At 40.0% G+C, this 13898-nt stretch overlaps 1 protein-coding gene across 5 annotated transcripts in view; it reads right to left on the bottom strand.

Moving 5' to 3' along the window:
• KIAA0232 (KIAA0232 ortholog) overlaps positions 1-13898 on the bottom strand; it is a 91831-nt gene that overhangs the window by 45609 nt on the left and 32324 nt on the right. For all 5 annotated transcript variants that reach the window (XR_003432301.1, XM_027103762.1, XM_027103763.1 and 2 more), the window contains exon 2: positions 12501-12999. Coding sequence is in view for 4 of the 5 variants with exons in the window: in XM_027103762.1 (XP_026959563.1) it covers positions 12501-12731 (231 nt within the window). In the remaining variant the exon portion in view is untranslated. The remainder of the gene's footprint in view (positions 1-12500; positions 13000-13898) is intronic.

Here is a 13898-nt window from a genome sequence, read left to right as displayed (position 1 = left end):
AAGAGGACTGAGAATGGAAGGTTTCTTTTTAAATATGGTGGTCAAAGAAAGACTGAGAAGAAGATAAGCAAAATAAACACCAAACTAAACAAGAAAACAAATGAACACCCTCTTTTAAAAAGTAACTGGTGGACAATCCATTAAAGAGAAAATGGGTAAGTTGGATTTCATTAAAATATAAACTGCTCTGTGAAAAACAATGTCAAGAGAATTAGAAGACAAGCCACAGACAGGGAGAAATGTTTGCAGAAGACACATCTGCAAGAACTGCTACACAAATTCACAAAAAACTCTTAAAACTCAATAATAAGAAAACAAACAACCTGATTAAAAGATAGGCCAAAGACCTCAACAGACACCTCATCAAAGGAGATATACAGATGGCACATAAGCATATGAAAACATGCTCTACATAATGTCATCAGGCAAATGCAAATTAAACAACAGTGAGATACCACTACACACGTTTAGAATGGCCAAAAACTAGAACACTGACAACAGCAAATGCTGACGAGAACGTGGAGCAACAGTAACTCTCGCTCACTGCTGGTGGGAACGCAGAATGGTGCAGCCACGTCGGAAGGCAGTGTGGCAGTCTCTTCCAAAACTAAACATACCCTTACCATTCCATCCAGCAATCAGGCTTCCTTGGTATTCACCCAAAGGAGCTGAAAACTTACTTCCACACAAAAACCCGCACACGCATGCTTACAGCAGCTTTATTGGGAATTGCCAAAACTTGGAAGCAACCAGTATGTCCTTCAGTAGGTGAAGGGATAAATAAACCGTGGTCCATCCATCCAGTGACTGTCACTCGGCACTAAAATGAGATGAGCCAGCAAGGCACTGAAAGCCATGGAGGAACCTTAAACGCACATCACTAAGTGAAAGAAGCCAATCTGAAAAAGCTGCGTACTGTATGATCCTGATGATGGAAAAGATAAAACTATGGAGGCAGTAAAAAAAAAGCAGTCACCGGGGGTTAGTGGAGAGGGAGGGATGACGAGACAGAGCAAACAGATTTTTAGGGCTGTGCAGCTACTCTGTCTGATCCTATAATGGTGGATACATGTCATGACACACTTGTCCACACCCACAGAATGTACAACACCAAGAGTGAACCCTCATGTAAACTATGGACTTTAGGTAACAATGATGTCAATGCAGGTCTGTTGATTGTAACAAAGGTACCACTCTGGCAAGGGATGCTGATGGTGCGAGAAGCTGTGCATATGTGGAGGCACGGGGGATACGGGATCTCTATACTTTCCTCGCAACTGTACTATGAATCTAAAAGTGCTCTAAAAAAACTGCCTTAAAAAAAACAAAACAAACAAAAAAACCAAAAAACTGGCAGCAGATCAACTCTCCTGCCCAGGCTAACCAGAAAAGCCAGATAACATACCAAACCAAACCAAACACCCAACGCCCGCGCTAAGTCATTAGTGACCTATTGAGCCACCCAGGCCTTGAGAAAAGCAGAAAGGACCGTTCCAGGGAGGGACAGCTAAGGCTGCTTTCTCCCTTGGGAAATGTACCCATTCCAGGCCCTGGACAAAAGGCTGAGAAAAAGGTAGCCTTTAAGAGGCAATAAACCAGTGGAGCTGGGGGTGGTCTCTCAGAGCTGGAGAGAAAAAACTAGAGATGTCGGCATCAGGATCCCAGAAGAAGGAAGGAGTGGAAAACAGAAGCCACAGTCTGCTGGATTCCCCTCTGGACACATGAGGAATTCTAAACCTGTGTGGGGCAGGGGTGGCGGCGGCTTCTGTGTCAATGGAATGTTCTATTTATTTTTCTGGGAGTAATTACATAGATACAAGCTTTGTGAAAATTCACTAATTTGTACCCTTTCTGTATGCATTTTATACCTCAATTAAAAGTTTAATTCTTGTACAGAATCCAGAGTTGCTCCCTATCTGCAACAGTTAATGAAGTTCCTGGGAGCCTTGGGACCTAAAAAAAAAAAATCTAACATCGTAAGAACATCTAAAGCAATCACACAGGTTGAGGGTCTATCATGAAAGGACAATTTCAGAGGAGGTCTGCAAAGATAAAAGTCCTAGAAGTAGCAGAGAGAACAAAATCATGAAGAGAGTGGATAACATTAGCAAGTGGTTTGTTTGAGGCCCAAATCTTAGAATGTAGTACAATCAGGGAATATTTACTAAAATTTAAATTTATAATAAGAAAGCGTGACTTTGTACACAGGTATTTAGAGAGTGCTTCTTTTTGATGGGTCAGCACCCTCATCATCCCAGATTTCCTTGGGAGCCCACCCTCTCCAATTCTTAGTCCTCATGGTTCCAAGTGCTTGCAGCCCAGGCACCAAAGTCCCCTCACCCTAGCAGCTGGGTCAGGGACCGGTCATGCACGGATGAGGGTGGGAGTCTGGGCTTACAGTGAGGAGGGGAGCGGGGAAGCTCGAGAATAACGGCAACAGAGAAGGCAAACTTCAAGATGAGGCATTGATTCTTTGAAGGCCCCTCAAGCTGCCGCTGAGGCCAGCCCTACCCCATGGACATTTCAAGCTTTAAAACCAATAAATGCTCCAATGTTTACTAGCTGTGTGACGCTGGGCAAGTTACTTAGCCACTGTGTCTAAGTACCACCACCTATGGAATGGGGACAGCAGGGTGGCTGTGAGGGTTAAATGAGGCGCCCTGTGTTGGAAGTGAGCGCTCCAGCTCGGGGCTCACATGTGGCACATGGTGCACATGGGCTTGTGTTTTACCATTGCTTCTGTTTAGGACAGACCAAGCTGGGCTTTCTGTCATAATCACGGACCAGACAAACAAAGCTTTCATGATGCTGAGAACATTAAAATATAAAGACATAAGAAATGTCTTAATAAACTCTTGGATGGTGGTTTTAACGTAATTGGCTACATAGGAAAACTAAGACTGCCTGGGGTTGTATAAGAATGATGTGGTGAAAGGCAGTTCCACCTTCCTAAAATAATTCTTCCTACTCATGACAGGTTATTGGGAACTTGCTGTTGACCATGACCCTCCGGACAAGAAAAGGTAACTCCCACCTTTAAATTACAGTTTTACTACAGCTTTCCTTTCAGCCATTTTTAATAAGACTATGAAATACTCTGGAATAATGTAACACAGTCTGTTTTAAGAGCTGCAGGAGCCAGGCTAATGCTCCGACCTCCTAGCAAAGCACACCGCTGTCTGCCGCTCACGTCTGCTCCATGGGCACTCAACGCATAGTGCAACTGTGAGCTGAGAAGACAAAGTGATCTTTCCCCACCTCTAAAGCCCACAGTGCATTAAAAAACAGTAAACCAATTCCACGTAGTTTCTAAAACTTGCCTTTACAGTAGAGTGTTTTAATGTTATTCATTCAACAATTATTTGTTACATACAAAAGCCAACAAAAACAAAACTCTGACATAACAAATGGGCACGGGATTTGGCTGCCAGACATGAGTTTAAATCCTGACTCATTACTAACCATCCGGCCTTAGGCATGTCACCTAACCCCTCCGAACATATATTTCCAGGTGAGCAAAAGCATGGAAAATACCACTTAGCTTCAAGATGTGGCAGGAAATGGCCGGCACTGCAGTTGGCCTACGGCAATGTTCTCTATACAACAAGGAGATTAATTTTAAAAAGATGGAAGGCACTGCAGCACACGCCAATGACTAAATGTACATGGGATAACCAAGTTAGAAAAAAGATCATCATTTTGCGACCATCAAAGTAATAATTAATTCAGGTGGGAGTCATCTATGGACGGCAAACTCAAAAGTCTCCTCTGGACAGGTGACCTGAAAACTACACAGAGAAGTGTTCAGCTTTACGGTGCAGAAACCTGGCGGCCACCATCTGAACCAAAGTCAGCGTCAACAAGAATGAAACAGACTGACATCATGTGCTGTCCACCGTGATGCACAAAAAAGAGGGAAACTCATCGCTTCAGTAACATTACACAATGGTACTCCCATAAATCATAAGCTGACTCTAAACAGGAGGAAACATCAGACAAACCCAAATAAGGGATATTCTGCAAAATAATAACTGCCCTGTTCTCTTCAAAACTGTCAACATCATGAGACACAAAGGAAAGATGAGGAACTATTCCTGATTAAAAGAAATTAAAGAGATGTGACCACGAAGGTCAATGCAGGACCCTAGATGAGGGAAACAATTACAGTGGAGGACATCAATGGGATAGCTAACAATAACTGAACACTGACAGTAGATTAGATAATAATGTGTCGGTGTTAACTTCCTGAATTTTACAACTGTTCTATGGCTAAGAGAAAATCCAGTCTTAAGAAATAATATGCTGACATTCACAGAAATACAGACAAGATGAAAAGGCAGAGGGCTATGTACCAGATGAAGCAACAAGATAAAACCCCAGAAAAACAACTAAATGAAGTGGAGATAGGCAACCTTCCAGAAAAAGAATTCAGAATAATGATAGTGAAGATGATCCAGGACCTCAGAAAAAGAATGGAGGCAAATATCGAGAAGATGCAAGAAATGTTTAACAAAGACCTAGAAAAATTAAAGAACAAACACCTAGAGGCATTAAAGAACAAACAAACAGAGATGAACAATACAATAACTGAAATAAAAAATACACTAGAAGGAATCAATAGCAGAATAACTGAGGCAGAAGGATGGATAAGTGACCTGGAAGACAGGATGGTGGAATTCACTGCTGCAGAACAGAATAAAGAAAAAAGAATGAAAAGAAATGAAGACAGCCTAAGAGACCTCTGGGACAACATAAAACGCAACAACATACGCATTACAGGGGTCCCAGAAGGAGAAGAGAGAGAGAAAGGACCCGAGAAAATATTTGAAGAGATTATAGTCAAAAACTTCCCTAAAGGAAACAGCCACCTAAGTCCAGGAAGCGCAGAGAGTCCCATACAGGATAAACCCAAGGAGAAACACGCCGAGACACATGGTAATCAAATTGGAAAAATTAAAGACAAAGAAAAATTATTGAAAGCAACAAGGGAAAAATGACAACATACAAGGGAACTCCCATAAGGTCCACAGCTGATTTCTCAGCAGAAACTCTACAAGCCAGAAGAGAGTGGCGTGACATATTTAAAGTGATGAAAGGGAAGAACCTACAACCAAGATTACTCTACCCGGCAAGGATCTCATTCAGATACAATGGAGAAATCAAAAGCTTTACAGACAAGCAAAAGCTAAGAGAATTCAGCACCACCAAACCAGCTTTACAACAAATGCTAAAGGAACTTCTCTAAGTGGGAAACACAAGAGAAGAAAAGGACCTACAAAAACAAACCCATAACAAGGAAATGATAAAAGGAACATACATATTGATAATTACGTGAACGGATTAAATGCTCCAACCAAATGACACAGGCTTGCTGAATGGATACAAAAAACAAGACCCACATATATGCTGTCTACAAGAGACCCACTTCAGACCTAGGGACACATATAGACGGAAAGTGAGGGGATGAAAAAAGATATTCCATGCAAATGGAAATCAAAAGAAAGCTGGAGTAGCAATACTCATATCACATAAAATAGACTTTAAAATAAAGAATGTTACAAGAGACAAGGAAAGACACTACATAATGATCAAGGAATCAATCCAAGAAGAAGATATAACAATTATAAATATATATGCACCCAACATAGGAGCACCTCAATACATAAGACAACTGCTAACAGCTATAAATGAGGAAATCGACAGTAACACAATAATAGTGGGGGACTTTAACCCATCACTTACACTAATGGACAGATCATCCAGACAGAAAATTAATAAGGAAACACAAGCTTTAAATGACACAACAGACCAGATAGATTTAATTGATATTTATAGGACATTCCATCCGAAAACAGCAGATCACACTTTCTTCTCAAGTGCACACAGAACGTTCTCCAGGACAGATCACATCTTGGGTCACAAATCAAGCCTCAGTAAATTTAAGAAAACTGAAATCATATCCAGCATCTTTTCTGACCACAACGCTATGAGATTAGAAATCAATTACAGGGGAAAAAGTGTAAAAAATACAAACACATGGAGGCTAAACAATACGTTACTAAATAACCAAGAGATCACTGAAGAAATCAAAGAGGAAATCAAAAAATACCTAGAGACAAATGACAACAAAAACATGATGATCCAAAACCTATGGGATGCAGCAAAAGCTGTTCTAAGAGGGAAGTTTATAGCAATACAAGCCTACCTCAAGAAACAAGAGAAATCTCAAATAAACAACCTAACCTTACACCTAAAGGAACTAGAGAAAGAAGAATAAACAAAACCCAAAGTTAGCAGAAGGAAAGAAATCATAAAGATCAGAGCAGAAATAAATGAAATAGAAACTAAGAAAACAATAGCAAAGATCAATAAAACTAAAAGCTGGTTCTCTGAGTAGATAAACAAAATTGATAAACTATTAGCCAGACTCATCAAGAAAAAGAGGGAGAGGACTCAGATCAATAAAATTGGAAAAGAAGTTACAACAGACACCGCAGAAATACAAAGCATCCTGAGACTACTACAAGCAACTCTATGCCAATAAATTGGACAACCTGGAAGAAATGGACAAATTCATAAAAAGGTATAACCTTCCAAGACTGAACTAGGAAGAAATAGAAAATATGAACAGACCGGTCACAAGCAATGAAATTGAAACTGTAATTAAAAATCTTCCAACAAACAAAAGTCCAGGACCAGATGGCCTCACAGGTGAATTCTATCAAACATTTAGAGAAGAGCTAACACCCATCCTTCTCAAACTCTTCCCAAAAATTGCACAGGAAGGAACACTCCCAAACTCATTCTATGAGGTCACCATCACCCTGATACCAAAACCAGACAAAGATACTACAAAAAAAGAAAATTACAGACCAGTATCACGGATGAATACAGATGCAAAAATCCTCAACAAAATACTAGCGAACAGAATCCAACAACACATTAAAAGGATCATACACCATGATCAAGTGGGATTTATCCCAGGGATGCAAGGATTCTTCAATATACGCAAATCAATCAATGTGATACACCATATTAACAAACTGAAGAAGAAAAACCATATGATCATCTCAATAGATGCAGAGAAAGCTTTTGACAAAATTCAACAGCCACTATGATAAAAACTCTCCAGAAAGTGGGCATAGAGGGAACCTGCCTCAAAATAATAAAGGCCATATATGACAAACCCACAGCAAACATCGTTCTCAATGGTGAAAAACTGAAAGCATTTCCTCTAAGATCAGGAACAAGACAAGGATGTCCACTTTCACCCCTATTATTCAACATAATTTTGGAAGTCCTAGCCACGGCAATCAGAGAAGAAAAAGAAATAAAAGGAATACAGACTGGAAAAGAAGAAGTAAAACTGTCACTGCAGATGACCTGATGCTATACATAGAGAATCCTAAAGATGCCACCAGAAAACTACTAGAGCTAATCAATGAATTTGCTAAAGCTGCAGGATACAAAATGAATGCACAGGAATCTCTTGCATTCCTAAATACTAATGATGAAAAATCTGAAAGAGAAAATAAGGAAACACTCCCATTTACCATTGCAACAAAAAGAATAAAATACCTAGGAATACACCTACCGAGGGAGACAAAAGACCTGTATGCAGAAAACTGTAAGACACAGATGAAAGAAATTAAAGATGATACAAACAGATGGAGAGATATACCATGTTCTTGGGTTGGAAAAATCAATATTGTGAAAATGACTATACGACCCAAAGCAATCTACAGATTCAGTGCAATCCCTATCAAATTACCAATGGCATTTTTTACAGAACTAGAACAAAAAATCTTAAAATTTGTATGGAGACACAAAAGACCCCAAATAGCCAAAGCAGTCTTGAGGGAAAAAAACGAAGCTGGAGGAATCAGACTCCCTGACTTCAGACTCTACTAGAAAGCTACATTAACCAAGACAGTATGGTACTGGCACAAAAAGAGAAATATAGATCAATGGAACAAGTTAGAAAGCCCAGAGATAAGCCCATGCACCTGTGGTCAACTAATCCTTGACAAAGGAGGCAAAGATATACAATGGAGAAAAGACAGTCTCTTTAATAAGTGGTGCTGGGAAAACTGGACAGCTACATGTAAAAGAATGAAATTAGAACACTTCCTCACACCACACACAAAAGTAAACTCAAACTGGATTAGAGACCTAAATGTAAGACCAGACACTATAAAACTCTCAGAGGAAAACAGAGGAAGAACACTCTGACATAAATCACAGCAAGATCTTTTCTGATCCACCTCCTAAAGTAATGGAAATAAAAACAAAAATAAACAAATGGGACCTAATGAAACTTAAAACCTTTTGCAAAGCAAAGGAAACTACAAACAAAACGAAAAGACAACCCTCAGAATGGGAGAAAATATTTGCAAACGAATCAACGGACAAAGGATTAATCTCCAAAATATATAAACAGCTCATGCAGCTCAATATTAAAGAAACAAACAACCCAATGAAAAAATGGGCAGAAGGCCTAAATAGACATTTCTCCAGAGAAGACATACAGATGGCCAAGAAGCACATGAAAAGCTGCTCAACATGACTAATTATTAGAGAAATGCAAATCAAAACTACAATGAGGTATCGCTTCACACCAGTTAGAATGGGCATTGTCAGAAAATCTACAAACAACAAATGCTGGAGAGGGTGTGGAGAAAAGGGAACCCTCTTGCACTGTTGGTGGGAGTGTAAATTGATACAGCCACTATGGAGAACAGTAAGGAGGTTCCTTAAAAAACTAAAAATAGAATTACCATATGACCCAGCAATCCCACTACTGGGTATATACCCAGAGAAAACCATAATTCAGAAAGACACATGCATCCCAATGTTTGCAACACTATTTACAATAGCCAGGTCATGGAAGCAACAACCTAAATGCCCACTGACAGACGAATGGATAAAGAAGATGTGGTACATATATACAATGGAATACTACTCAGCCATAAAAAGGAACAAAATTGGGTTATTTGTAGAGACATGGATGGATCTAGAGACTGTCACAGAGTGAAGTAAGTCAGAAAGAGAAAAACAAATATCGTATATTAACGTATATATGTGGAACCTAGAAAAATGGTACAGATGAACCAGTTTGCAGGGCAGAAATTGAGACACAGATGTATAGAACAAATGTATGGACACCAAGGGGGGAAAGTGGTGGGCGGGGGGTGGTGGTGGGATGAATTGGGAGATTGGGATTGACATATATACACTAATATGTATAAAATGGATAACTAATAAGAACCAGCTGTACAAAAAAATAAAATATAATTCAAAAACTCAAAATAAATAAATAAATAAATATATAATATGCTGATTTATGTAGGATAAGCGGGCATAAAAAGGAGAGGAGAGAAATAAAGTAAAAGTGGGAAAATGTTAGCAACTGGGGCTGACTGAGGTTCTTTGTCTTACTCTTCCAATCCTTCTGATGTTTGAAATTATTTCAAAAAATAAGTTTAGGGGTTTCCCTGGTGGCGCAGTGGTCGAGAGTCCACCTGCCGATGCAGAGGACACAGGTTCATACCCCGGTCCGGGAAGATCCCACAAGCCGCGGGGCGGCTAGGCCCGTGAGCCAGGTCCGCTGAGCCTGTGCGTCCGGAGCCTGTGCTCCGCAACAGGAGAGGCCACAACAGTGAGAGGTCCACGTACCACAAAAAAAAAAGAAGAAAAAAGTTTAAAAAAATTTTTAAGATGAATATATGATTTCCGCCATTAAGCATCTTATAAACTACTGGGAAAGATAATACATTCTAATAACTGTAATTAAGAGCTCTATAGTAGAAACATGGTCAAGTTTGGAAGAAGCAGCCATTGTTTTCATCAGGAATTATCAGAAGTGGATTCAGAGGAAGGTGACCTGGACCTTGAAGGATGGGTTAGAAAAGTAGTTTATATTTACATCTAAAAATGATGAATTGTGAATTCCTGATTTATCTAAGCATACATTTATCAGAATATGGTAATCTTGACAAAAAGAAAAAAGAATTTGTGGAAGTAAAATTACTATGACCCACGTATAATATCTACGTATTAAAAGGCAGTTGTTCTCCAGCACTACGCAGTACACAGCTGTCGCCACAACTGTATTTACAAACCTGCCCAAATCAGAGGTTTACATGTAACTCTGTTTGTTAGTCAGCCTCAACCAAGACCAGGGCCTGATCAGCTGTACTTCCTACCCAATCACCAGGGGCTGCTGAGACAAGTACAAAATCTGTTTCTCAGAACTCAAGAGCTCTTTGTGTGTTTCTTTTAGCTAAAGCTGTGAAAAGCCATGAATTCAACATGACAAATAAGGCCAGTAGTTGAAGCAATGGCCTTAAAACTAGGCATTTTCAAGTCAAGGTTAGACTAATTCAAGGACTGAGGGGTGAGAAAAGATGCAAGGAAACAAACACCCAAAAGTGGAGTCACTTGGCCTTCAAATGAGGGGTGAGCCCACCCTCAGTGTGACCCAGGGATCAGGAGAGTGGCACGCTTGCTCGCCCACAGCAGGCTGGTGAGTATGCCCATTAGGTGGAGTGTGAATCACAAGGTCAGCTCAGGCCCTTCCTTTGGCTCTATGCCCTGACTCTCTCTGGGGGGATACAGTGAGCATATCCTCCTCCTTGAGTCATGGAAAAGTTATGGGTCATCTCCTATGAAAGGTCATTTTCAATTTGACCTTCCCCATCAGCATGGGACTTGGCACTGTGCGAGCCAGGGCTGAGCAGAAAAGGATTTTAGGGCCCTTTTAATTCCCTGTGGATTCTCCTTGTAATTCCAGACATGCTCTGTTTTCACTAACCTTTATCTGTCCTGTGTCCTAAAGATGAACCAGAACAGGGAGGATCAACACAGTAGGCCGCTGACAGCTGCCAAGACACCCACCCCCCGCCCGCCGCCACCCTACAGCAAACACAGAGACCAGAGGGATTCACAAGCAGGTCTCATCACGGAAGTCTTCACTATAATCTTAATAGCAGGCCTATGTTTTACCCCTTCTTCCATGTACTATAGCACCTAACACATAAATACTTTGTGCTAATATATTTATTGGTGTTGATACTGTTAATACACAATTTTAAGAAGTAAGAAGTCTTATTAAACTCCTACTAAAAAACGATTTGTTTCCTACACGTACGTATTTACAACTGAAGTACATGATTTTTGAGTTAAGAGGAATATCTTCCTCATTTCTGGAAATAAAAATTCTTCTATGTTGGTAGATTTAACATGTTACTTGCCCTTAAAGTACATTTACTGGAAATATGATGGAAAATAATAGAGCTTTGGTAAGAAAATTATGCAAAATACTGACCGCCAAAATAACACACTTTCTGATTATTAGGTTTTAAGTCAACCCCCTCAAAGCCTTACTTGACCTAATAATCACCAGCCAGGGCAGTAAGCAACCTGGAAGCAGGGGAAATGTAGTTGTGTCCAGCTAGAAAGGATGCGGAACACCAGCAGTGGGAAATACTCTGCTCAACTGACATGTGACAGAATGTTAGGCACGCTGTGAAACCCCCTGTATGTACAGGACTCTGAAACTGCTCTGTGGTTTGGAAGGTCAAAGCCAGATTCTTCCGTCAATGAAACACTGCTCCTGTTTTCAGTGTTAGTAACAATGGTTTAAAACAACAACAACAAATACTGCCCACAAAACACTCCCTTTTTAAAAAGTTGTTTATCTTTTGGCCGTGACACAAGGCATGTGGGACCTTAGTTCCCCAACCAGGGATCGAACCTGTGCCCCCTGCAATGGAAGTGCGGAGTGCTAACCACTAGACTGCCAGGGAATTCCCAAAACACTCCCTTTTACATGAAATTTGTACCCAGAAGTCACCCAGAGCTCACTGGTTCAGTGCTGATGACTCTGTCTCCCTTTCAGCAAGCCTCACATTCAGGAGCTTCTCTTGGAGAGTGAGACTGAAGTTGAGATTTTTTTCAAGAACATACATTTGGTTGCTTTCTTCACTTTAAGCACCTAAGTCAAGTAAAATGTATATTGGCCACTTTAAGGTTATATGCTTTACCAAAATTTTAAGTCTACTGATTCAAAACACACACTTTGATTAATAAGCAGTTTATCATCATTCTTAGAGACAAAAGGAAATAATAAACTTTGGAATGTTAAGAAGTATAACAGACCCAACGATGAAAACGTCTAATCACAATGTGGGGTTTTCCTAAATAGTAGAAACCAACATTCTGGAGCAGCGCTAACTCAAAGGCAGTGGGTCATCAAACTACTACCGTCTGTGACAAGATCCAGAGTCTGTGTCAGAATGCAATCAACATCAAGAAAATGTCAGAGAAAATGACTGAACCAAACTGTGTGTTTGGTAACGCAGCTCATCTATATTCACTGACAGCTTAAAAAGTTTGTGGACCCCAGCCGTCTAACTTGTGCTAGAATACGAAAGTGCTCTTTGAAGGAAAATGTAAACACAATCATAAATTTTCACAAAACATTTACAATATGTAAATACCTGTTCCTGCAGGTCGTAGTCATAGCTGTCATGCAGCAGAAGACTGAGGACGTATCGAGTATAAATCATGGCATCAATGCCACATTTCTCTAGCTCTTGTCCCAGCCAGGTCTGCACTGGACCCAAAGCATGAAGCAGAGACATTTCAGAGACAGATACAGGGCCTGGATAAGAGCTTGAGGAGCTTTCAGATGGTAAACCATCCACAACAACTGTACAGATAGGGCGCATGAATTTAGGTTGCTGACATCCTTAAAATGTGGAGCATTTTCTGCAGTGATGTTCTGTTGGTATCTGGAGGGGATTTTCACTCCAGTAAAAAGGAGAGATGCTTGACATCTAGGGTAAGCATTTATTTTTGCTGGCAGTCAGCCATCTAGAACTGAATTTCCCTCTTCAGGCATGACCAATGAATCAACATCCTGATAGCAACATACATGTAGATGTGATTTTCTACTTTAATTTCACATTGAGGCCAAATGTAAGTCTCCAGCAGAACCTACAAAAATAAGAGAGAAAAAAGGTATGTGTTATGTATAGATATAAATTACGTTATTGATCTTTTGAAAAAAATCCAAATGAACCATTCCTCTTTATTAAAATACCTTTGGTATCTTGGAACATTAATTTTTTTTTTTTTTTACTGTAATCGTTGACATTTTAAACTAAGTGACATTTTAAACTTTTAAAAGCTTAATATCATTTAAAAGTAAGGAAAACTCAGAAATCTGTATTTTTGTACTCATGCTCAATTATACTGATGTTTATTTTGCTATGTCTCAAGAGACTGGACTTGTAAAATTTTGCTACGCTGAAAGAATTTATCTCGTAACAAATCACTAGCTCATTTTAAAGTAAAACAGAAACAAGCAGCTGAATGGTAATTTCACTGAAACACTGGTAAAAAAAAAATTAGTCCCGGGCTTCCCTGGTGGTGCAGTGGTTCAGAGTCTGCTTGCCGATTCAGGGGACACGGGTTCGTGCCCCGGTCCAGGAAGATCCCACATGCCGCGGAGCGGCTGGGCCCGTGAGCCATGGCCGCTGAGCCTGCGCGTCCAGAGCCTGTGCTCCGCAACGGGAGAGGCCACAACAGTGAGAGGCCCGCGTACCGCAAAAAAAAAAAAAAAAAAATTAGTCCCATAAACGTAAGTTTTACACAGGTAATCAATTTTTGTATGGCTAAAAACTTTGGACTGCTCATCACTTATTTCATAAAAATTAAGATGAAACACACATTTGTCTTATAGCCCTGCCAGGCAATAGTTATATCTATTTTAACTTTTCTTCTTATATACCTAGGTTGACTTTCTGATTACTTGTGATAGATGCCATTTTCCACTAAATTAACATACTTTCAATACGTCATACTAATCTAACAATGGCTTTATTAAGTCATAA

Source organism: Aethalodelphis obliquidens, unplaced genomic scaffold, assembly GCF_003676395.1.
Source record: "Aethalodelphis obliquidens isolate GAN/ISIS:26980383/991018 unplaced genomic scaffold, ASM367639v1 scaffold6, whole genome shotgun sequence".
In the NCBI taxonomy this organism is placed as follows: Eukaryota; Metazoa; Chordata; class Mammalia; order Artiodactyla; family Delphinidae; genus Aethalodelphis; species Aethalodelphis obliquidens.
Note: the sequence above shows the minus strand (reverse complement) of the source record. Positions and strands in the feature narration are given on the sequence as shown.